Source organism: Temnothorax longispinosus, chromosome 7 (assembly GCF_030848805.1).
Source record: "Temnothorax longispinosus isolate EJ_2023e chromosome 7, Tlon_JGU_v1, whole genome shotgun sequence".
Classification (NCBI taxonomy): domain Eukaryota; kingdom Metazoa; phylum Arthropoda; class Insecta; order Hymenoptera; family Formicidae; genus Temnothorax; species Temnothorax longispinosus.
The window spans coordinates 5,062,265-5,085,132 of record NC_092364.1 but is presented as its reverse complement, the minus strand read 5'-3'; the positions used below and the strand labels follow the sequence as shown (position 1 = coordinate 5,085,132).

Sequence of the window (22,868 nt, the reverse complement as noted above, 5' to 3'; positions counted from 1 at the left end):
TTAATTTGCGTGACGTCACAGCGGATGTATCCAATAACAGAGGACCGCTCATCGAGCGGCAAAATGACATTTAAATGTGATTGGTTGGATTCAAAGGTAAGAGCCAATAGCAGTTTTGCATTCCTAGGGATAACATTTATTGCTAGGAACTTTCCGAACTTTTACAGATACATCTGGCTGCGTTCCAAAATTCACTCTAGTTAACTAAAATGCTATAGTGTATGTACATACATACGTGACGTAAACTATAGATTTTAGTTACCCAGAGTGAATTTTGGAACGCAACCCTGTTTTCCACATTCCGTGGATCTACTGGATCTTTGCCGCGTGATTTTACGAGATCGGCCCGGCGTTGCCCCCGATAATCGTCAGGTTAGGAGTTAGGAGAGGCATGGGTGATACCGGTCACGCGGATATGTTGCCCGCCGACACGACGCGACTTACCGCCGACTCCGGCTTCAGCGAATTGCTGAGATCGGCGGAGCAGCTGTCCGCAGCCGTCGAGGGAAACGAGGATCTGCCGCAGGTCGACAGAAATCTGCGACAGATATTGGAGGCGTCCAACGAGCTGTGGTCTCGTGTCACGCAAACGGGCACGCAGGACAATGAGGCGCAAGCGTAAGTTCTCATCCGGTTAAACTGATAAATGATCTCTCGTAGATTTTCCACAGAAATTCAAAATTGCTCTGCACTCCGATTTTGTTTTGCATGCGCCGTATGTACCTTCTTCGTCAGAACTTGTTGGGACTCTCGGCTTGATTTCTCATTATAAAATTGCTTGCTATATCTTGGTAACACTGAGACATTTTATATGTTTACTTGGATTTTTACAATATCAAGCAGTATAACTCACAATTCCAACATTCTATGTTGAACACCATGTCATATATGTACCTTGTTAGAAAACTCCTAATGTTAATGTAAAAATAAATATTTCAGTCATGTCTTACTAGGCTCCCGAGGAATAGATCTGTCTCAAATCTCACAGAAGTTAAATTCGCTCAGTGCAAGGCGTACGTTTGAGCCCCTAGATCCTATCGCAGACACCGACATTGTCAGTTATCTCAGGAATGAAAAGGAGAATGCAATTCTTTCCATCATCGAACAAGTCCACAAAGACGTATGTGTAATAACAATTCAATATCTGTATACTTATCTGTATGCCATAGAGAAATTGAAAGTGGGTTTCTTTTTTAGACATTTGAGCTTACCAGAGCTCAACAAATGGAACATATGCTGGGTGAATGGAAGCAAATGCGTTTTGAGATAATAAACGCCATGACCGCGCCGTCCGGCGAGTTAGTTGATTTACGCGGTGCTCCGCAGCGTACAAAACTAGCCGGTTCGATGGTTAGCGGTCTCTCCAACATAGAAGTCGCCTACGTGAAGGAATTGCAGACTTATAACGATCATGTGCTGAGAGGTGTAACGCGGCCCAGCCTGTTTAACGCGTTCTCTAGAGCCTCCGAGTCCTTTAACGACAAGAAGATCGTGGATCTGTGGCAAATGGTGAAGTGTATGGTTGATATTCCGCCGACACCCAGAGGAGATCAAATTAAATCCAGAAGCAGCTCTGTGATTGAACAGAGAATCGTCTCGCAAGCTAAAAAGTATCTAGAAAACCGATACAGAGATTTCATGAACTCCATAATCAACGAGAATCTGATGCAAGCGAAACGAGGTGGCGTTCCAGGCACTATACCTTTGGTCAAGAGCTTCGTGGGTGTCAAAGTGCAAAATCTGAGGGATCTGGAAGATGCTATGGTAGAACACAAGCCGTTGTGGCCGTTAGTGTACTACTGCATGCGAGCTGGGGACTATAAAGCCGCCCTGCAGTGCTTGAATCAATGCAGTATAGAATTTCCGGAATTTAAAACGGCCCTCGAGGAAGCCTGCGACGATCCACAACATCATCCGAGCAGTCGCGCCGAGTCCATCCTGAAGCTGCACTACAGGAAGCAAGTACGATCCGTCACCGATCCGTACAAGAGAGCGGCGTATTGTGTCTTGGTTCCTTGCGAGCCGGATGATTTACACTCCGAAGTGATATCCACGGCCGACGATTATTTGTGGCTGAAGTTGTGCCAAGTGAGAGATCAGGCGGACGTTGAGAATAAACTGACGTTGGATTATCTACAGACTACAATTTCAGAAATATATGGTAGTATAAATTTTTCAGATAACCGAGAGCTTTCGGTGTTTTCAGAAGTTTTAATCGATGCAATTTTTAGGAGAAACTTATTATCACGCGCACGAACAGCCATTTTTGTACTTTTCGATGCTGTTCTTGACCGGGCAGTTTGAAGCAGCGATAGAATTCTTAGCCACAGGCGCTGGAGCGAGACATTTGCCACATGCTGTTCATCTGGCCGCCGCTATGCACGAACACAATTTGTTGGCTGTCAGTCAAAGCGTTTTAGCGCCTCTGATAAGCGTGGATCCCGCCGATAAGCCGCCAGCGAAGAGACTGAATTTCGCTAGACTGATATTGTTGTATGTTAAAAGATTTGAATCATCAGACCCGAAAGAAGGCCTCCATTATTTATTTTTATTGAGGTAGGATCATCACTCTTATCGCTTGAAATTGGTCATTAAATTACAAGTGTGATATTACATTGATGCTTTGCTTTTAGATGTATGAAGGACCCGTATGATCGTAATATGTTCGCTGCGTCTGCCGCGGAAATGGTAGTAGATGCTTCTCCTGCGAACCGCGTTTTATTGGTCGGAAAGCTCGACAAAGATCGTAGACTTCCAGGGATCTTGGATCAATTCCAGATCAATATGGACGACGTGATAAATATATGTGCCGAAACATTGTACAGGAAAGGTCTGCTGGAAGATGCGGTCATGATGTACGATTTAGCTAGAAATCACGAGAAGGTTCTTAGTTTGATGTGCACGCTGTTGACGCAAGTTGTTAGCCAAAAAGGACCGCCCGGATCTCTCAGAGCACGGTTACAAGTCACAGCCATGGATATTAGTACAAGGTACGATTTACGCGACTACGTCAGTTACGCAAATATCTTCAAATTTAATTAAGCTTGTCATTCATAAGCATCGAAAATCTTTTTAGGTATAAAGACATCGCAATCCAAGCACCTTCGGAAGTGGTGTCTTCTTTCTATACTTTGAGGGATCTTATGGTTTTCTTCGATCAATTCCACAATGAACAATATCAGAGCGCACTTAGGGTAAGTACATTTTTAATAAAATAAATAAGTGAGAATAATACGTTTTAGTGAGTTTAAGAGAGAAGGTTTCAATAATATTACGTTTTCTTCTTTAGACAATTGCGGATTCGAAGATGTTGCCTCTTCAAGTAAAAGAAGTCGACGAAAGAGTGAACGCTTTACGTCGGGTGTCGCCCGAAGTGGCTGGCACATTAGCCGATGTTCTTCTAGCCACTATGACAATATTGTATCGTCAGTATCAGAAATTGCGATCGGTGGAACCAGGCGATAAAATCGCGAGGGAGCAGCAGTTGCACGATCTCCGAGAGCAAGCCCGAGCGTTAACGAGTTTCGCGGGAACGTTGCCATATCGTATGCCAAACGAGACAAACAGCAAACTTGTACAAATGGAGATTCTAATGCATTAGTATTGAATGCAAAATTTATATTTTAATATTTAAATACAGTAAATATACAGTTGCTAGTTAGCTTTGTTTAAAAGGTTTGTTTTTTATTCTCTGTCATAGATAAATATTCCAATACAAATTTTATTTTAATTTAAAGTGCAGTGAGGTTGCACGTATTCTATCGAAGCATTACAGTATGTGACACAAGAGATACGGTACCATCTTATGCGGTGATTATTGCTGTGGATTCAGTAAAAAAAACGCTCTCAACGATTCAACATTTTAGATCACATCCAAGTATTATATAGGATGTTGCGAGACTTTGTATAAAACGCAAAAAAAAAGACGATACTCGAATTATTTTTATATTCTTATTTGTAAATGTACGTGATATACTGAATACAGATTTTTGTAATTACATAATTCACTGAACATAAAGAGTAATATTTCTGATTTTTTTACATCACATTTCGTGCCTCTTATTCATGTATTTTGTCTTCCAGCTTTCATCTAAGAGACTATCTCGGTGCTAAAATTATCTGTATTATCTTGAATCCTTGCTGTCTTCTGTATTACAGGATTTCAGAGACGTTACGGATATTCCACAGCTGAGATCTGCGACCTTACCTTCTTTCACCTAGAAAAAAAGAACTCTTCGTTATATTATATACACGTAGATCATACGAAAAAAAAGTTTAAATAATCTTGCTCTGTAACGTACCGCTCTGTAATCCAGAAACATTTCTTTAAAAGCCAGGAAGTCCGTTATCGTTGACAATACCTCAAAGACTTCGCCTTCCAGCTCTGTTTGCTTTTCGCTAAATTTTATCGCGTCGCACAAACATACAAGAATGAGAGATCCATTAGAAGTCTGCGAAATTGTCCTTATTGATTATGTATTCTATAATTATAATCACTTTAATTGGTGTAAAAGGGTGTCTACGGTGAACTGCGGCATGACGTTCTTCAGATAATCCACGATGTATGCCTCCACAGCTTTATTCTGAAATATATAAAGTGCGTCTCACAGAAGATCGGCAGCAACTTAAAAAAGGATTTTGAAGCTTCCGAACGAAACTCACGTATTCGTTGAATATATCGGTGTAAACTAATTTGTTGTCTTCTACCGGTTCGAAGATGTCCCAGTACTTTTCTAAAAATTTGTGCTGCAGGGCCTGAAAGTCTTCCTCTGGAAGATCAATTCGTTAAATCGTGAAACGCAATTCTATCGATTAAAAACTCACTTTTCCGTAAAATAATTTTGTACCTAACAACAAATCCTCGATGTGCCCGATTACTTCGTCGAACGACCGGTCCTCCTCGCTTCTCGAAATTCGCTTTTCATCCTCCGGACTCGATAAACTCAGCTCGTCTGAAACATTTATTTCAGCACGTTTCTCGATAAAAAAAAAACATTGCATATACAATTTTGCGTTATCGAACGACGAACGTATATTCGTCGCAGCAAGCATTAAATTAATACAATTTAGGCGAATACGAACCCATGCTTTTCTCTTTTTATAATTATCTTAAGGAATAAGGCACTCGTTTAAATCGCCTCGATCGTAAGCTGACAGTTTCCCGTCCAATATAATTAATATAGTTGCTGGAACGCCGAGGGGTTGTTTTATCGATCAGAGTTTGTGGGAGGTTAGGTTTCCAGGTTAATAAAGAGTATAAAACACAATTGATGCATTTGGAAAAAAACAAGCTTTATTTTACATGTATCGCGATATGTGGATTTAAATGTTTATTGCGTTTATTAAAAATTTTTCGAATGTATACAAATTTTTATATCCGACGGAGAATTTACGCATCGTTGTACTAGAGGACACCGATAGATGGCGAAAGCCGTTCAGTTTTCCCTGGTTTTCCCGTTAGCGACAGCAGAATATTCATAAGATGCGTGTTTTAATCAATTTTAATGCGTCCCGTAAAAAAAGGAACGACTTAAATTCAAATCACGAGGCTTCAACCTTCACGATCGGAGCTTGGCTTTTTCTAATAATTGGATTTCCTTTCTCCTTGCACTCCGGCCATCTTTCAAATTGAGTTTGTACAATTGCTGGCGCAATTGAGAGATTTTCGGAAAAAATTATAGTTGAGTTGTGAACAAAATAAGAAATCCGTATGAAATAATAATCTTCAAATGCAACTCGATGTCGGTTATTTTGGTCGAAGGTGTCGCAAATTTATTTTATGTCGCATCCAAGCCAAAATCTTCCGAATAATTAATAAAATAACAAACATGCATTATTCTGCGACAACAAAATAAAATTTAAAATTATATAAAAAATTTTTCATTATCCCGGATATACATATTTTTTATGTTACAATTGCTCCCGGGCAATTATATATACGGTCCTCTTTAATCAAATTACTGCGATAACAAAGAGCTGTTGCAATTGTAATGGGCAGAGAATTCGTGGAGAAAATTCTTCCGCCCATTTGCTTTATATGTGTGTGTATATAATAATCTATAATGCGAGCAACAATTTCATACTCTGTAGAGCAACTTCATAAATCGGAATCTTTATCGTTGTCCGTGCTTGGCACCAATATTTATGGAATTCGTGCAAACTCGAGCGGGACCGCTTTACGTGCGTCACGGGGAGAAACGCTCTGTGACGTAAATAGAATCATAGAGCACGTCGAATTAAATTTCAACGTGAATGTCGTTGTTGACGTATCGAACCGAACGAAACGATTTCCAATTTATTCGCGATACACGAAAAAATCGCGGGGCCGGTTTCGTCGGAAAATAATACCGCTTTACTTTCTAGTCCGGTGACTTTAATTATTAAAAAAAAAGCGGTACATTTTACAATTGTCGTTTTCCTCCCCACGTCCTTCCGACGTGAATCATTCGTAAATAAAGCGTCGTAATTAAATAAGCGGCAATAAGGCAAAGAATGTTCCTTTTCCCGTCGACCACGATGACATGTATATCTATCTTCAATTAGGGTCGAATTATTATGCCATTTATACGATTTATTTCGTCTTGTATTCAGCAAAAGGATAATAAGTCCCTGACGTCTCCTCGTTACGTTAAAGCGCCCTTTCGCTAACGCCCGGCAATTTCCCGGAATGAGAGTGGGATGGACCTCCGACAATTCCCCGAATTCTTCAACTTTGGGGGACGCTGAATGCACTGAATCTCGCTCGTTTGGCGACTTTGGCCAAGCCCAATTTAATCGGCAATTAGTCCGAGCGGCAGAATTTCTCACGGCAAAATTTTCGATCGTATATATATAATTCGTTATCCTATTCCGATCTTTCGGGCTTCCTTCCCGCGTGACAAACAGCAAGGAATCGATTAATAATCTTCTCTACGTGAACAAAATAGTACATACACACGTTATAGGTGTTGCTTGATAAACTAATTAATCGCAGTTTAATGGAATATAATTCATCCTTGGCCTAGAAATGTATTTCAAACGTTGTACATATGCGCATAATCGAAGATATCGTAAAAAACCCCGAGAAAAATTTTGGGTATATAATTATATATAAAATATGTATTATGTGTTTTCTTTCTCTTGTATAATTCAATTCTCTGTTTTTGTATATAATAAAAAAAATAATTAGAAAAATAACTTTTGCATTGTTCTTTTTATAAAAAGTAAAGTTTTGATTAGACAACATTCGATATATAATCATATTTTATATATATGATTATATAATGTGGAATTTTTTCTCATTTCCTCAAATTTTACTTTTTTGTGAAAAACAATGTAAAAATTATCCTTTTAATTATTTTTTAATTCTTCTTCTTAGTTTTTTCGTATATACGAACAGGAATTATACAAGAGAAAGAAAACATGTATGGACATGTTTTATATGTATAAATATACATGAAAAATTGTTTCCCGGGGTATTATACGTGATACACAAATTATCTCAACGATCTAACGAATTCTGATGAAAAATATTAAGTTATTTGATTAAATATCTACATAGAAACGGATTCGAATAAATAATAATTTTCCTCGGCAATAATACAGTGGAAAAAAATTGTCGTTTCGCAGTTTAAATAATTTTAATTGAGAAACATAATTCTCTCATATTCATCATAAGCGCGCAAAGGCAAAAGTGATAAACAATGTATACAATAATCTTCTGTTGTGCCGACGATAGTTGATCGATACTTTAATCTAAAATTCTAAAATAACCGTCTTTAGTAGCATCTGGCTGATGTGATTCCATATATACGCTAATTAACAGAATTGTATATTAAACCCGTGCATATCGATTCGCGCCGTTGACATTATTGCGCGAGCAGTTGCGTTCGATAATTCAAGACACCGACGAAATCTTGTTAACGAAATGCCGCGGCAGTTGCGGTCTCTTGTGCATCGTGTCAGCCTCTGACACTTGTTGGTACGCTAATTAACTAAAAGCATCATATCGCGATAACGGCGGCGATACTAATCGAGCGTCTCCGCTTTCGCCCATCGCGACGGTAATTCTATACGAAACTGTACAAAACCCGTCAATTCGTCGATGACGTTACCGCAAACTTGGCGCTATTCGATAATTCTGAATAGAAATCTCGTTAACACACACTATATAGGATAGCCGGAAATCTCGTCATTCCCATGGCATCGCGCGCCATACCCTCGTTCATCTTGAGCTCTCGTGTTCTTGAAATAAATATATGGCGGTTCAGAGATGGGCAGGGGCAAAAGTGTATAGCGTTTGAAATATTATAGGAATTAAAAGTATATCGGTGCAGGTCGCTTTTCCTGCTATGCACAGGATAAAATAATAATTTATCTATATGTTAATTAGAATCCTAACATCGTTATTTCCATTGTGTGCCGCCCCTTTGATCTTCGGTTCTTATTCTTGAGTTGAATATATGGCGGTCCAGAAATAGGCAGAGGCAAAAGAATTGGAAGTAGAAATTGAAATTATACCTCAAGTCGCTTCTCCCGTTACGCACAGCGTGAAACAATAATTTATCTGTATGTTAATTAGGATTGTATTTGAAATATCGTCATCCCTATCGCGTACCACTCCTTCGGTCTTGGATTCTCGTTCTTAATTTCAGTGATAAATATATGGTGGTTCGAAGATGGGCAGAGGCAATAACATTGGAAATAGAAATTAAAATTATGCCTCAAATCGCTTCTCCTGCTACGCACAGCGTGACACAATAATTAATCTGTATGTCAAATAAGATTCCTATTTGAAATATTGTCTTCCTTATCGTGCGGCACTCCCTCGGTTTTGGATTCTTGTTCTTGAATTCAGAGAGATGAATATGGTGGGTACAGAGGCAAAAGCATTGGAGAGAGAAGTTAAAAGTATGCCTGCGTAGCTCGCTTCTCCTGCTATGCGCAGCATGAAACACTAATTTATCCACATGCCAATTAGGATTCTAATAACGTCATCTTCATTGCGCGCCACCTTCGCAATCTTGGACTCTCATTTTAAGATGAATATATGGCGGTTCGAAGATAGGCAGAGGCAAAAGTAACGTTGGAAATAGGAATTAAAAATATGCCTGCGCAGATTGTTTCTCCTATTATGTAAAATAATAATTTATCTACATATGTCAATTAGAATCTTAACATCGTAATTTCTATTGTACGACGCCTTTTTGTTCTTGGGTTTTTATTCTGAAAAAAGAGATCCGGCGATAAATGTGGCAGTTCAGAGATGAAGAGAAGTAAAAGCAAAGCGTTGGAAACAAAAATTAAAAGTAAGTATGCCTGCCCAGATCGCTTTTTTCTGTTACGCACAATGTAAACAATAATTCATTTGTCCGCCAATTAGGATTCTATTTGAGGGATTATTTTTCCGAATCGGATTCGAGATAAGCATTTCGAACGTGCGTTTTCCGAATGACCGATTGAGATAATCACGCCTCTCGTTGCGGACGAGCTGCAGAATACGCGAGTATCGGTTTTTTTTTTAGGGATACGCGTTTGTCAGACTTGCCGTACATTTATTTCATGCGGGGATAATACTCTGCGAAACTGCATCGGTACTCATGTTTATATTTATAAGCGGAGTTAGGAAGTTCTCTCTCTCTCTCTCTCTCTCTCTCTTTCGTCAGCGTTTGAAGCGAAACGACTTTTTCAGCTTTCCGAGCTTAGCTTCGATCCGTCGTTCGAAGTCGAGCCGAAACTTTCTTTGAGATGTGTACCTTATCGAAAGTGAATAACCGATTCAAAGCGACATTTAGGTTACACATAAATAAATTTATATATGTACATACATTCGCGCATGTGTGTGTGAAACGCGTTTGCACACGGGAGAATTTTTCGTTATATTTTACCGTTAAATTACACTACAAACTGATGGGACAACACGTGGCAATCAAATATTATCGGTAACGATAGAAATTTTTGAAATATATACAAAAGACATTTTACAAACAACGTAATAAAAATTATCAAGCTGATTGATAATTTTTGAAAAATTATTGAAATTTTACTATATATTTTAGTAAAGTTAATCAAACACATTATATATTTTATTGTAATAAATTTTAATATATTTTTTTATTATGGTAAATATTAATTAGCTCGCACTCACATAAAATTTCTCGTAATGCATGTTGCCCCAGAACTACCATGATTTTCAGGGTAAATTCTAAGAGAAAATTCTCTCTATATAAGAATACGTGAACTCACACTGAGAAAAAGAGTTGTTAACTTGACTGAATGCGTTCAACTAATTACTATTTTTTAAATTAAAATATTTAAGTATTTAAATTAACTCCGACATATATTAAATCTAACATCATGACATAATTCGACTAAAATATTTAAATATTTTTAATTTAAAAAAATATGGTAATCAGTTGAACGCATTCAGTCAAGTTCACAACTTCTTTTTCTCAGTGCACGGTTTTTGGTAATAATGGCTTATTAAAACATGTCAGTTGCGCTAAAGATGTATTTATTTTTTCTATTATAATTTTCCCCATTATTTCTTGTAATCTTTAGAAATAAAATTCAAAACGCGTACGCCGTCAACGCAAGTTGAAAGCACGAAATATCGCTTCGAATGAAAATTTCTGTCAATACTCTCTTTCAAAGTTATTATTTCAATTAATAATTCCGATTATCGCGTTTAAAAGGAATATTTCCCTTAGCTTGAAATGAGTTTTTTTTTTCAAAATCTCCCTCTCTCTTTCACGCATTTTAAGAACTATGTTGCTTGAAGGAACAATTTAAATGTCTATTTACAATATTAGTCTGCATTTGAAATGTGTCCACCGTACTGCTGGTCGGGGTCTCGGCGCGGTTACCGGCCGCGCGCGCGGCGCGCGACGCGCGGCACGGGGCGCTCGGCCGGCCTCGGCCGCGCTCGGGCGTCCCCGTCGATCTCTGCGGGGGCAGAGGCCTCCTACCCTCGCGCGCAGTCTCGCGCAGTCTTCACACTCTCGCGTAGGCGAACGGTGGCGCACGCAACGCGACGTCTCGACACGGCTCCGTCGTCCCTTCGTCCCGCGAGTGTGTGCTCGGGGAGCCTCTCTGGCTCTCTCTCTCTCTACACGGTGTGACGGAATAAATCCCGGGCACGTAACGCACCTTCCACGATCGGTGGCGATTCGTCGTCGCACGCCCCGCGATCGCCGCATCGCGTTCTCTCGCTCCGCGCGTCGAAACGCAATAATCGGATACGCGCCACCTGCTGTGCGCGAGATCCGCTCGCCACCCTCGCACCACCCATCCTCCCCGGTTGTCGCCGTCGTCGCCATCCCGCCCGCCCGCCCGCTGCCCCGCTTCGCTGTCCGCGACTGGAAACGAGGGTCCGCGGGCTCGCGCCGCGACCGGATATTCCGCGAGGAAGTGGAGGAATCGTCGTCCTCGCGAGAGGAGATTTAAGGAGAAGCCGGCGAGGGAGTCGACCGCGATTCGCTTCTCGATCGGGACGACGGCTTCGAATTTTGGCGCGAGTGTACGTACAGTGCAGTGGGGCGATAACTTCGCGCCTCTGATAGATCGAACGGAGAGTGACGAGTGACACGTGACTGTATTCACGCTGTGCGAGTCGCGAACGGTGTGGACGTCGTCGTCGTCGAATTTCAATCCCGCGTGAACGAAACTCGCCGAGGTTTCGCAACCCCTGTCTCCAGCACACTTCGATCGTCACCGCCGCCGCTGCCGCCGCCGCCGCCGCCGCCGTCGCCGCCGCTTCCGGACGCCCGGAAGAACGCGGCCGGGATTCCGCCCCCGGGATACCGTTCTCGCGTGTGGAGCAACGTGTGCTCGATGTGACGTTACGAGGGTGGCATCGCGAAGCTAATTCGGATAAGAACAACGGAGGATCGACGGACTTGTCGACCGGAGCGGTTTCCCCCTCGAAAAGCGGAAAGTGCGTGATCAGTGTGTTGTTCCTCGTCCGCGGACGATTCGGGCCGGGGAGTTTGTCTCGCGTCGCATGGACGGGACCCGCTCGTCCCGGCAGCGGTTTCGAAGAAACGGAGCGCGGATGCTGGCGTTGGCGTGAAACCGAGCGGAGCGTCGAGTCACCGGGGGCTCTAACAGTCGGCGACGATTGCCCGACGTGAAAAGTATGTTACTCTCCGGACGCCCGTCGACGACGATCGGGAGAGGCGAAGAAGCGCGCGAGGAAGCGGAGCGAAGCGGCGCCGAGACGGCCTGTTGACCGGAAGCGAGGATCGACGCGTAGCCGCGCGGCGCGTGCCTCTTTTTTTTTATTTTTAAATATCCGGAGGACCCGATCCCCAAGTCGACCACAAATCGATCGTCGATCGCGCGGGGAAGAGGGACAGTGTGCGCGCAATTCCACGTCGCCGCCGTTGTACGCGGATATGTGAGAGAAAGGTACGATAAGGATTAAAAGGACCCCCTTTCCCGAGTTTCAAGTCGACTCTTTCACGCCGCTCAATCCCGAGACTCCGGCGTTTGTGTTTCTGTGTGTTTGTGTGCTTTTAAATTGTGTCGTCGCCGGCGAACCCGCGCCAACGAGCCATGGAAACGTCCGGGGTGATCGCGGGGATGAGGTTCCTGCTCCTCGCCGCCGCCTGCCTGATACCGGCCGTAAAAGGTGCGTATATTAATTTTTACTCCGTTCTAAAGTTCCATCGGCGGAGCTCCGTCCGTAAAGGAAGCGCGCGGGTGTGTGTCTTCTCTCGCGTCTTCGGGGGCGTCCTTCGGCGCTTTCGCGGATCGAATTGCCGCCGTAATTTCGACGGGCTTCTTAATTCGAGATAAGCGAGACCCTCGCGGCCTTAAGTGGTTCCGCTCGCAATTGCGACACGATCCGATGATAATTAAGGGATTTTTGCGCGATCGCGTACCACTCCATTGAGTTGTTTGCGCGATGGCGATTTTCTGGTGGTTCCCGAGGAAGGAACTTTTTTTTTCTTCGTTTGAGAGAGAGAAAACGAGGCGAAACGCGGTTTTGCCGTCTTCGTTACCCGCGCCCTAATACTCGGGGGGGGGGGGGAACGATAATTTCCCGGAACGAGGCGGCTTCGGTAAGTAATTCTTCGAAATCGTTAGCTTCGAGCGATGCGAAGCACAGTTGTTTAAGTACTTGGCGCTCGAAATTCTAGGAACGTATCCCCGAGCCGTCGCGCGAGCAGATTTTTTTTTCACGTTTCTGAAATCGGGAGCCACCCTCGCGATTTTAAAATCTGGGGTATATTTTTAGTTTTATATCTCATTAATGTCCACTTTTTATGTCAATAACGCACTGTTTTTCGTTGCCATTTCTGCGCACTAACTGCGCACTAACTAAATAACGAACTGTTAATAACAAGCCTCGTATTCCATTTATTCCGTACCGTGAAACGGTGTTGCACGAATTCTCCCAATTTTCTACGCTTTCGTAAATTTCTATTTCGCAGCCAGAAAAATCGCGAGAGTCTATCGCGAAATGTGTGTGACGTGTATACCTTTGCAGAAAAATTTAACGCGATATATGCGTACTAGATTATTAAAAAGACGATTATATACCTTACGATTCTGTAAAACTGCAATTTTTTCGAGTGCAACATTTCGTATGCAATGACCCGGGAGATAAAAGGAGAGAAAATAGGTCCCCCATCTCTCCCGCCGCCCAGTTTCCATTAAAAATAGGAAAAAAGATAGAAAGTACACACGGCGCTACATTATGCAACTGCATCCAATTTGGAGCCGATGTCTCTTCAAAGCGAAGGCAAACGTTACTTCTTTGTCTTTTTTTTCTCCCCCCACGAGTTTTCAATATTCCATATTAGATATCCCGGTAACTAAGCGCTATAGATCGGCTAGATTTAAAATCCTGTTTAAGTTAAAAGGCGCTCGGAATCGATTAAAAAAAATTAACCTCTCATGAGATTCCGTTATTTATCACCTGGCTAATTTAGCGCGCGGAAGAGAGAGAGCCCCGATATTTTCAATTAGTATATGCGTAACTTTAGCGGACTAATTAACACCTGGACGGTTTCCGGCGGAGAGCCCGGCTTCGAATAAACTAGGAAAAAAAAATCGCCCCGTTTAAAAGTAAGGCCAAGAATTTCGTTTCCACCGTCGAACTGAACACGCGCAAGTTCCGGCTTGGAGATGAGTAACCGTAGCGTATACGTTAAGTGCACTCACGCCACGTTATTCCTCGTAAGTAATTTTAGAACGGATTAAAAAGGTAGAATGGTTTAAAAGCTGCGGCAGAACGGACGAGAGCCTCAGAAGAGACTCGAATTTTTAGGACAATGCGCGTTTGCAACTTTTTTTTTTCGCATAAATTGACAATTCGTTGAATTTTCAGTCGGTTATTCGTGTAACACGAGGATAAACGACGGTTTGCGTTATTTCGCCCACGATGGAACCTAACGATCATTATAAAATCATTACAAGCGATAGCCATCTTTTCATTTTTTAAACGGAGTAAACAATTGCAAGGTGAAATGGCTTTCAGATAAATCTTCGAACGCGTTGTCACATTTATTCAAATATTTCACAAATTTATCTCGATCGATTCTATCACGTAGCGGCCGCATTTTGAATTTACGATATACGGTATCACACAAACTTTGCGCTCTTTAATCTTTAATTTGCACGTTAACACGTGTACATGTTTCATGTTGTCGCTACAGCTTTATTTCCGCGCTTGTTCAGCAACTGATGAATATGTGCTCATTTATCGGCTCATTCTACCATTTATAGATCTCTCTATTTATCAACGCTGCGTTTGTGTTATTGGACGAAAAAAGGGAACGTTACCGGAAAATGAGTTTCTCCGCGTGGCGCAGCGTTAACGGTGTTGCCCACGTAATGTGATCGCGCGTTAAAAATATGATAGCATCATTCGGCAGGCGCGAAATGCGGGAACGTAATGGGAAAAAGGGGGGAGGGGGCGGGAAGACGCGAGATATTTCATTATAAAATATGATTTTAATTTTAAAGTGCCGTTACGAGACGGGGCCCGGTTTTCGCGCGCGATCCGGCCTCGCGCGCGGCCTTGCTCCCGCGCTGCCGCGTTGCCCGTCGAAAAGGAATAACGCGAAAATAACAACGGGAGCGCGAGCGCACGCGAGATCGATATTGTAATGTGTTTGTCTGTTAAACTACGCGAACTCTGAAACTTATTGCAAAAAGAAGCGATCTACGGAACGGATGGCGGCGTTACACCCCGCGATATTCTATTATCCTATTTCGCGCGCTGATTTAATTGTGAATGGAAACCAATTTCGCGATGCTGGACGTATTGCGAAAAATTCCCAATATATACGCGCCCGGCGCTTTTTGCGTTGCTCCCTAGCGATGTGTACTATTTGCGTCATTATACTTTTATCGGTTCGTAAAAAGCTCCGCGATATTTCCATTCCTCTCTCGTTCTCGTGCCGCCGATCTGCGTATGTTTCCCATTTAATCATTTCTATATCCCCGTTTATTGCATAATGATATAATTTTTCCGTAATTGACCGCCGTGCCGCGCGGCACGCTATTATACAACAACGGGGAAAGGGGTTGAAACGGGTCAAAGGAAAACTTCGCATCACGCGGCACGCAATTCATAGTCTTCGTAATTGGCACGATTGTTTTTTAATGGATATATTACGCGATTAACGTATATTCCGCTCCAAAACTTTCTCAAATTCTCATTGATCAATGCTGTGTATCTATAATGCCCTTTAATTTATTAATGTACGTTTCCCATTAACAAGCAATCGCCATTAATGTACGTTTCTCATTAACAAGAAATCGCCATTAATTAACTTAAAACCGTTAAAAAGGTTCGTTTCATTAACCTTTGATACGCCAATAGTGGAGGAAGACCCGGCGGGCACAGTTTTAACGATACAGACCTCAAAGATGGACCCGTTAAACAAATATATACCTTATTTTCACTCCTCATTATACGTCGTCGTATATTTATTCAGCCCTTTTTCGTTAATGGACACTTATTAAAAATAATTACTATGCTTTTCTGTCGCTGAAAATGTGGTGACGTATTCCGCGAAAAAATGGCCTTTGAAAACTGGAGTTGTATTCGACCCAGTTTCGGTAGCCTGTTCCACGTAACGCACACACACGCATACACACGAGCGCGCACATGTATAAAGCTTCCAAGTTTTTAATTTGCGAAAATGTTTCAATTCCGAAAATCAAACAGTTCGATAATGGAATGCTAGATTAAAATATCGTCGAGGGCAGAGCGAATGTGTTACTTATAGAGAGCGAGAGCGATTTTATTATTGATATATTTTCGCTATACAGTCTTTCCCGCGCGTGTTTACGCGTTGCGATATCGCGATACATCGTGCAGCAGGAACTTCCGTGGTAATATATCGCTCCATTTGCATTCCATATATATCCTCGGTAATCTCGTATTACTTTTCTTCGAGCACTAAGGTGCTGGCTCGCAAACTTGTTTTATTAAACTAGCGCAACACGACCGCGGGGTGGATAAGCCAAAGAAACTATTATACTTGAGCGACTCGCGCGCGCGCTTTTCCCCGCACGACGAAGATACGCGCACGACGAGATTTATGGGTTACAGCCCCTCGGATTTTACATGTCGAAAATTACATGTCATTCATAACGTAAATTGCGACTCGGGAATCGCGTTATCGAGATATCCGTATATATATCAGTTAATTATTGCGCGGTCACGTAAATGGATGGAAGTTCGACGTTGAGCGGCGTATTTGGCCGTAAACAAAATTTATACGAAGCTAAAGCACCGATCGACACGCGATTCACTGACACGCATATTTTTATGCGAATAAAAATCGTGGAATAAATCCGAAATCCGGCAACCCTTTGATCAGCGAACGTTTAATCACAAGTCTGTGTTTGCTTATATTTAACCCTTCCCGTTCCCGCCTCCATCTGACGTTCAATATTCCGGCGATTAACCCCTCGGTGTTTTAGCAGGGGGACGCAATCGAGCCTCTTGTAATAAGGTTTCCCATCCTGCGATCATATCGGCATATCCGGGCACGAAACCTCGCGCGCACGTAGGAACTCTGTCGACGAGCGAGAATCCTCAAAACATCGGGGTCGGCGCGCGCTGTGTAAGGACTCGGAAAACTTCCCCCTTGGATCCTGGCCAGGGTCGATTGTAGTGCAGCCGCGATACGAGATTATATGCGAAGGATCGGGACATGAGAGGTGGGACAAAGCAGACGTAACCACGGGCAACAACGGGGAGGAGATTTCGTCAAAAAATGGAAAAAAAAAGGAAATAAAAGAAGAAGAGCAGGGATCGCTTTTTCTCTCTCGATGGCTCAACTGCGGATTCGGTCGCGATTCACGATCTTCGACGGGAACGCGTGCCCCTCCTTCCCCTCCGGTCCGGAATATCGCATAATTCCGAACTTGAACTCTCGAGTAGCTGATGAGGGATCGATCGACGAGCAACGGTGCTTCTCGTTCGGCCCTCCTTTCCGGCCGGGGAAATTTCCGACCGAGAGCGGTAGCTGCAAAACTCCAGTAATTGCGATCGCTTATAGCTGCGTTTCTTAATAAACTGATAATGCAGAGCGGGCGGAATGTTAGCGGGATGCCGGCGGTTTGGCAGCTGATTTCATCAGTTGCGTTGCGGCAAATTGACGTCGACTGCGCGCGCGCGCGCATGTTAAGTTTGTGTTTCGCCGGCGGTGCTTGCCGGTGTAACACGACGTTAGGACTGATGACAAAGATCGAGCACGGATCTGCCGTTTCGTAACCATAACCGGTATATTGTCTGGGAATATATTTCTCCGTAAAACACGTTTAACCAAGTTAAATTGTAGGGGACATCCGGAGCATTGATCAATTTATGATAATTGATTATTATTTACTTCATTCGCTCGTAACTGGAAAATTATGACTATCTCGGCGCCTTCGTTAAGGAAAGATCGACTTTAAATCGCTCGTGGAAATAGCTAAAATTAATATCAGGCTTTTTAGAATACCTGTCGGGCGACCGTCAGACGCTCTCGTTCTTTTTTCTCCCCCTCTCTCTCGTCTCGTCGCGATATAAAATAATAATACAAAACGCGAGTCTCGGTGTAGTCGGCGTTACTTTCCCACGTGGAACGTGGCGCTAATAATAAGCGCGGTATAAGCGATATATAATAACTTGGACTTTATTTCTCGCCCGTGTACTACACTTCGCGCGGGGCGTACCTATGTATGTATCGGAGTGTTCCAAGTCGTACATCTACCTTGTCGCGGTGACTATATCACCCTCGAGTGTATCCACTCCGCTCGTTCGCGCTCGTTTTTCACGAACTCGTCGCCGGTTGCTGCCGGCGCCGGCGAGAGCGTCATCGTCCTCGTCCTCGTCGGTGACGCCTTTGCGAGTTTCCTCGCTTTCTTCACGGTTTCCCTCCCCGTTCCTCTCTGTCTCTCTCTCTTTTTCTCGCCTCGCGCGGCAGTCTGCTAGGTTCTCCTTATTCCGTTCCAGGAGCCTCTCGAGATCACGCGCACGAATAGCTAGGGCAAATGGAATCGCAGCAGCACTCACCGTGCCGCCGCACGCCAAATGTCTTTGTTCCTCGTGTCGTAATACGTAGGAAACTGAGGAGAGAGAGAGAGGGACAAGTGGACAGATTGCAGGCGATACCGCGTAAACCGCGCGCTGTGCTTCCATTCTGCTCGCTCTCGTCTCAGTTGCGACGAGCGTCGACACGCGTGTCACTGCACGTGTATTACGTGTGTATGTGTGCAGATAGGTGTGCGGAAAGGATCCACACGCCAGCTGCTCGAGCTTGGATTGCGATTAAGGGATTGCAACCGGTGTCATTTCGTCGAGTTGAAATTTCAACGCGTTTTAGATGCGCGAAAATGATCTCCACACTCGCGCGGCAAGTTTTGATGCACTTCTGGCCGACGTGAAATTTTTTTTCTTTATAATTACTGAACTGAAAATGAACGTTCGTCAACGTCTAACAATGTACTCTCATTTAAAATATGTTTTATTTTATATAAATCGATGCTGTATTAAAATATTGAATTCTCCTCGACTTCGACATTTGCTGTTTATTACTGCGTCGTTACGTAATAAAAACTGAAAGCTTCTACATTAAAAAAATAAAAATTATTAGTTGATTTCAGTATATTGCACAATGAAGTGTATTTAATACATATATAAACATTTTAATTGGACGGCATTCATGTCGATTTTGTTCTATTAGATTTTAACGTTATTTCGTGAAAATTCGGATAAATCCATACGCGTAGAATGAAGCTTTTTTTCATAAGTTAGCAAGTCGATCTGCCGAAATCGAGGCCGAAATATATAGATAACTGCACGCGCGGTGATTTGAAACAAAAATTAAACAGTTTATGTTGCACGTACAGAATGCGGTATGAAAAATAAATAAAAAAAAGAAGACAAAAGAACAACAGCGCGCGGATGGAACGATGGTGGCTTTTGAATGTGCCGTGTTGTTTTCCAAAGAGTTAAAATTGTATCGTCAAATTCGGACAGCTCGCGAACGGAAAAATCGTCGAAGCCGACGCGGAGCGCCTTCTGTATTCCCGTTAAGTGCAACAAACCTTTCATGAAGCTACAATAAATTCGTTAATGCGTACACGCATATTGTGAATTTCGCGCGAACGTAGATTGTGGGATATATTTTCGGGAATTACTACTCGGAAGTACCGTCGGAAACATTGCCGAGCGAGACTGACAGGTCGAAAATTTTTCGATATATATATATATATATATATATATATATGTAGGATATATTTATCTTTTATTATATACGTGCAGAGGATAGTTTGGAGTTACCGTTCACTCCTTCTAAATTCCGAATGCGTACGGATAAATGATTCCTGTTTCGCGTTCCTCGGGCTATCACATCGAAAAACCCGCCGTCATCGCCAATTCTGTTTTATTATTAGTATTTTGTCGCAATCAGTTATTTGTATTCAAAAATTGCAAGAACGATAAATTCAACCTTCGTACACGTCACTGAAATAACACAGCTTTCAGCTTTTCCCCATGTGATACGTAGTGTACGCTTATAAATTGCAAGTGCGGCAAACCAATTGGCCTACATTCAATCGTACTACAAATTTAGTCATTAATTATTAATTGATCGATACTTGGTATACATAGATTATCTCGATGTTTGCCACGATTTTTCTCGGATTTGTTATTCAAGGAAAATTCGCCGCACCTGGGACACCGTGTTGGAATTAACTTAATAACAACGGTTTTTTGGATCTGAAACGACGTACTCTCATAAATCCGGGATCTTGTCAAATCGCGCGTGTTTAGAAGCGTGTACCGGGTGTCGGAGAGGATCGCGTCGCGGATCGCTTCCTCGGGATATAGTGGCGATGAAATACGGTAAATGTTCCTATATCGCCAGCCGCGGTTACCGTCTTTGCATATTTATGGAAATGGGGGCGATGCGTATAGAAAGTACGTTTTATCGTATCTCCATACCATGCGCCGCGCCGCGGCGAACGACGCCGATCGCTCGGCTCTCGTCGATTCTGTCTCGCCCTTTTCTTTGGCCTCCTAAAACCATCTCTTCCGCAAGTTCCCCCTTCCCGGTTTTCGTTTTTCGCGAAAAATCCACGTAGCCCCTCGGCGAGCACCCCACGGTTTTCGTCTCGCCAGGAAATAAACTCAAGTTTCCTTTTACGCGAATTTCATTAAAATGGAAATAATAAATTTATATGCAATAAAATCTGTAATAATAACTTATAACAAGATGGAAATTGTAAACATAAAGCGCGACGAAATATACAAGTATAATATTTGTGTAATTGTTCGCGCGGCGCGTGGAGGAAGATGTGGGAACAACGTACCGACAAGATGCAAAGATGCAAGCGTAACTCTATTTAACTGTCACTTTATTTAACAGCCGAAATGTGTACAATGGGATAAACAAAACAACAAATTTACGTGAGGTTTAGAATTTAGAGGTAGACCGCGAATGGCGAGAGTGTCCCGGATCGAATTCATTTAGAGTTACATTTTCGTTCATCGTAATTTAGACTGCTCGTGACCGAAAGTATAATGATTGACGACGACTGACCGATGACTGACTGATGACTGCCTCACGCAAAAAAGTTCCGGAGTTTTTTTATACTCGCGAAGAACAAAAAATATGTCAGAGATTTCCCTTGAGCCCTTGGGCAACAGGGAGCAGAAATAATAAATCTTTTGACTTCTCGAAATCTAATCTTATATCTAATTGTAAGTTTGTCATGCTAACACAGCGAGATAGATTGTTTGATCTATATAGTCTTGATTTTGTTTGAAATCAACCCGCGTTCAAACATCGATTGCCGAAGAAGCTCCAAAAACTCTGTTACTAATATTTTAAGCTATCATAATCTCGAATATATATCGTAATACGTCTTGAACGTGTTCAAGTATTTGCGTTAATATGCCGAGCTTGAGGTGCGCTACTTTTTAACTAGGTTTCACGAAACTCGTGACTCGCTTGTACGTTTTTAACTTTTATAACATTAAATATCTTAATAATTACAATAATAACTCGCATTAAATTCTTATCGAGGTAAAGCCCAGTTTAGAGCAACCGCTACGGGCAGGAGATTTAATTCGGTAAATCCCTTGATCCCCTAACGGTTGAATAAATTCTATCGCTGTCTTTTAAAACGACTACCAATTTTTACCAGTGTATTCTGTAGTACCCAGTGATTTCAGGACACTGTATACATATCGATTTGGTACGTTCTTCGAGCCGGGGACTCGAGGACGCAGTCACGCGACAAAAAAATCTTCGAGAATTACGAGCTTTAATGGGTTAGCGGTGCTTTCGTATCTTGCTGGGGAAGAAGAGGGAGACTCCCGGGAATGGGGAAAAAAGATGTGATTAGTGGAATGATTAAACGTTTCGACAAGGATCCTCGGGATGGAAAGAATGGGGAAAACGAGCGGGATCGCGGGAGCCGTACGATCTGTATGCAAGTGTGGCAAGGGGCGGCAGGGAGGGGGCGAGACGTCGGGAGAGATTCGATTAAAAACTCGGTTACTGTCCGGGGCGGTTTTGAAATTAGCGAGATGGTTAGTAGTGGTGGCTGCCGAACGGGATTGAAGTCAGCGGCAGCCGATGGAACGGGGGGAATTTTCCAAGCAAAGCTTTTCGGACGCTCTTCCTTTTCCACATCCGCTGGAATATTGCCAGGGGCGATCCCGCAGGACGTTAGACAACACCGTCGTCGGAGACTGCTAATTAACGTTGGCTCGTCGATGCGTAGCAATCGCTAATTGATATTTGCGCGACTGCGTTCGCTTTTCGGACGGTATTACAGACTCGCGCAGAGGCTGCCAGCATCTTCCGTCTCGATCAGGTGCCGTGTTTCTTCGTGCATGTTCACAAGTGCCGCGGAGCGTATGGCGTTCTTGGTGAATGTTCGGTTGCGCATGTATGGGTAATAAGACACAGCACACAACCGGTATACATAATCTTTTGAACGCTAAATACTCCAGTTTGTTCAACCGAAATGTTAGTAATTACATCGATAATTTAATTATTGCCAATAAAACGTTATCTTTTTTTAAATCACTGAAATGATTTAAGCGCGATTTCCATAGAAATTTAATTGAAGCTTTAATCGTTGAAGTATTTAACGCGGAAATTAAATTTTAGTGAAGAAAAAATAAACCCCAAGTTGACGAATTTTGACACGTAAAAAGTACGCTATTATCAGGATTATTTAATTTATTGGAATTTTTCCCCGGTCTCTCTTAGATAATATTATTTGAAAATGAGAGCTCTCTCTTTTATATATTTTTTAATTTTTTAATCAACAAATGCATAAATTCTCGCGGATTAAATACCAAATAATTTGCTTTAATTATTTTTTATTTTCTTAATCTCTCCTTTATGCTTATAATTTGTAAG

General features: G+C 42.5%; 3 protein-coding genes across 6 annotated transcripts in view; 2 read left to right on the top strand and 1 right to left on the bottom strand.

Annotated features, from left to right (window-relative positions):
• Positions 1-289: 289 nt before the first annotated feature.
• LOC139815963 (nuclear pore complex protein Nup93) lies at positions 290-4,046 on the top strand. Its single transcript, XM_071783249.1, has 7 exons — positions 290-618; positions 940-1,120; positions 1,198-2,161; positions 2,232-2,556; positions 2,634-2,990; positions 3,077-3,194; positions 3,290-4,046. Exons 1-7 carry the CDS (start codon positions 392-394, stop codon positions 3,599-3,601), a joined length of 2,484 nt encoding a protein of 827 aa, XP_071639350.1. The 5' UTR covers positions 290-391; the 3' UTR covers positions 3,602-4,046.
• Positions 3,664-5,243, bottom strand: LOC139815964 (ADP-ribosylation factor-like protein 2-binding protein). 2 transcript variants are annotated; one of them, XM_071783251.1, is made up of 6 exons: positions 5,083-5,243; positions 4,825-4,952; positions 4,663-4,755; positions 4,498-4,583; positions 4,302-4,398; positions 3,664-4,217 (listed from the first exon to the last, which is right to left on the bottom strand). In XM_071783251.1, the coding sequence occupies exons 1-6, from the start codon at positions 5,084-5,086 to the stop codon at positions 4,125-4,127; spliced, it is 501 nt and encodes a 166-aa protein (XP_071639352.1). In that variant the 5' UTR covers positions 5,087-5,243; the 3' UTR covers positions 3,664-4,124. The 2 variants fall into 2 exon arrangements, with proteins under 2 accessions (XP_071639352.1, XP_071639353.1); XM_071783252.1 differs by having other exon boundaries at positions 4,663-4,769; positions 4,848-4,952.
• Positions 5,244-10,413: 5,170 nt separating this feature from the next.
• The window catches only part of Sns (sticks and stones), a 276,474-nt gene continuing 264,019 nt past the window's right edge, over positions 10,414-22,868 (top strand). The window contains exon 1 of one of the 3 annotated variants that reach the window (XM_071782967.1): positions 10,414-12,610. In XM_071782967.1, the coding sequence (XP_071639068.1) occupies positions 12,535-12,610 (76 nt within the window). In that variant the 5' untranslated portion in view covers positions 10,414-12,534. The remainder of the gene's footprint in view (positions 12,611-22,868) is intronic. The other 2 variants (XM_071782968.1, XM_071782966.1) reach the window with 2 other exon arrangements.

Bases quoted from the DNA above. Each gene is read 5' to 3' on its own strand.
- LOC139815964 (XM_071783251.1), bottom strand. The intron at 4,756-4,824 runs GTGAGTTTTTAA...GAAGACTTTCAG, and splicing joins CAAAATTATTTTACGGAAAA to GCCCTGCAGCACAAATTTTT. The intron at 4,399-4,497 runs GTGATTATAATT...GATAAAATTTAG, and splicing joins ACCCTTTTACACCAATTAAA to CGAAAAGCAAACAGAGCTGG.
- LOC139815963 (XM_071783249.1), top strand. From the start codon at position 392: ATGGGTGATACCGGTCACGCGGATATGTTGCCCGCCGACACGACGCGA. The intron at 2,557-2,633 runs GTAGGATCATCA...CTTTGCTTTTAG, and splicing joins CATTATTTATTTTTATTGAG to ATGTATGAAGGACCCGTATG. The intron at 3,195-3,289 runs GTAAGTACATTT...TTTCTTCTTTAG, and splicing joins AATATCAGAGCGCACTTAGG to ACAATTGCGGATTCGAAGAT.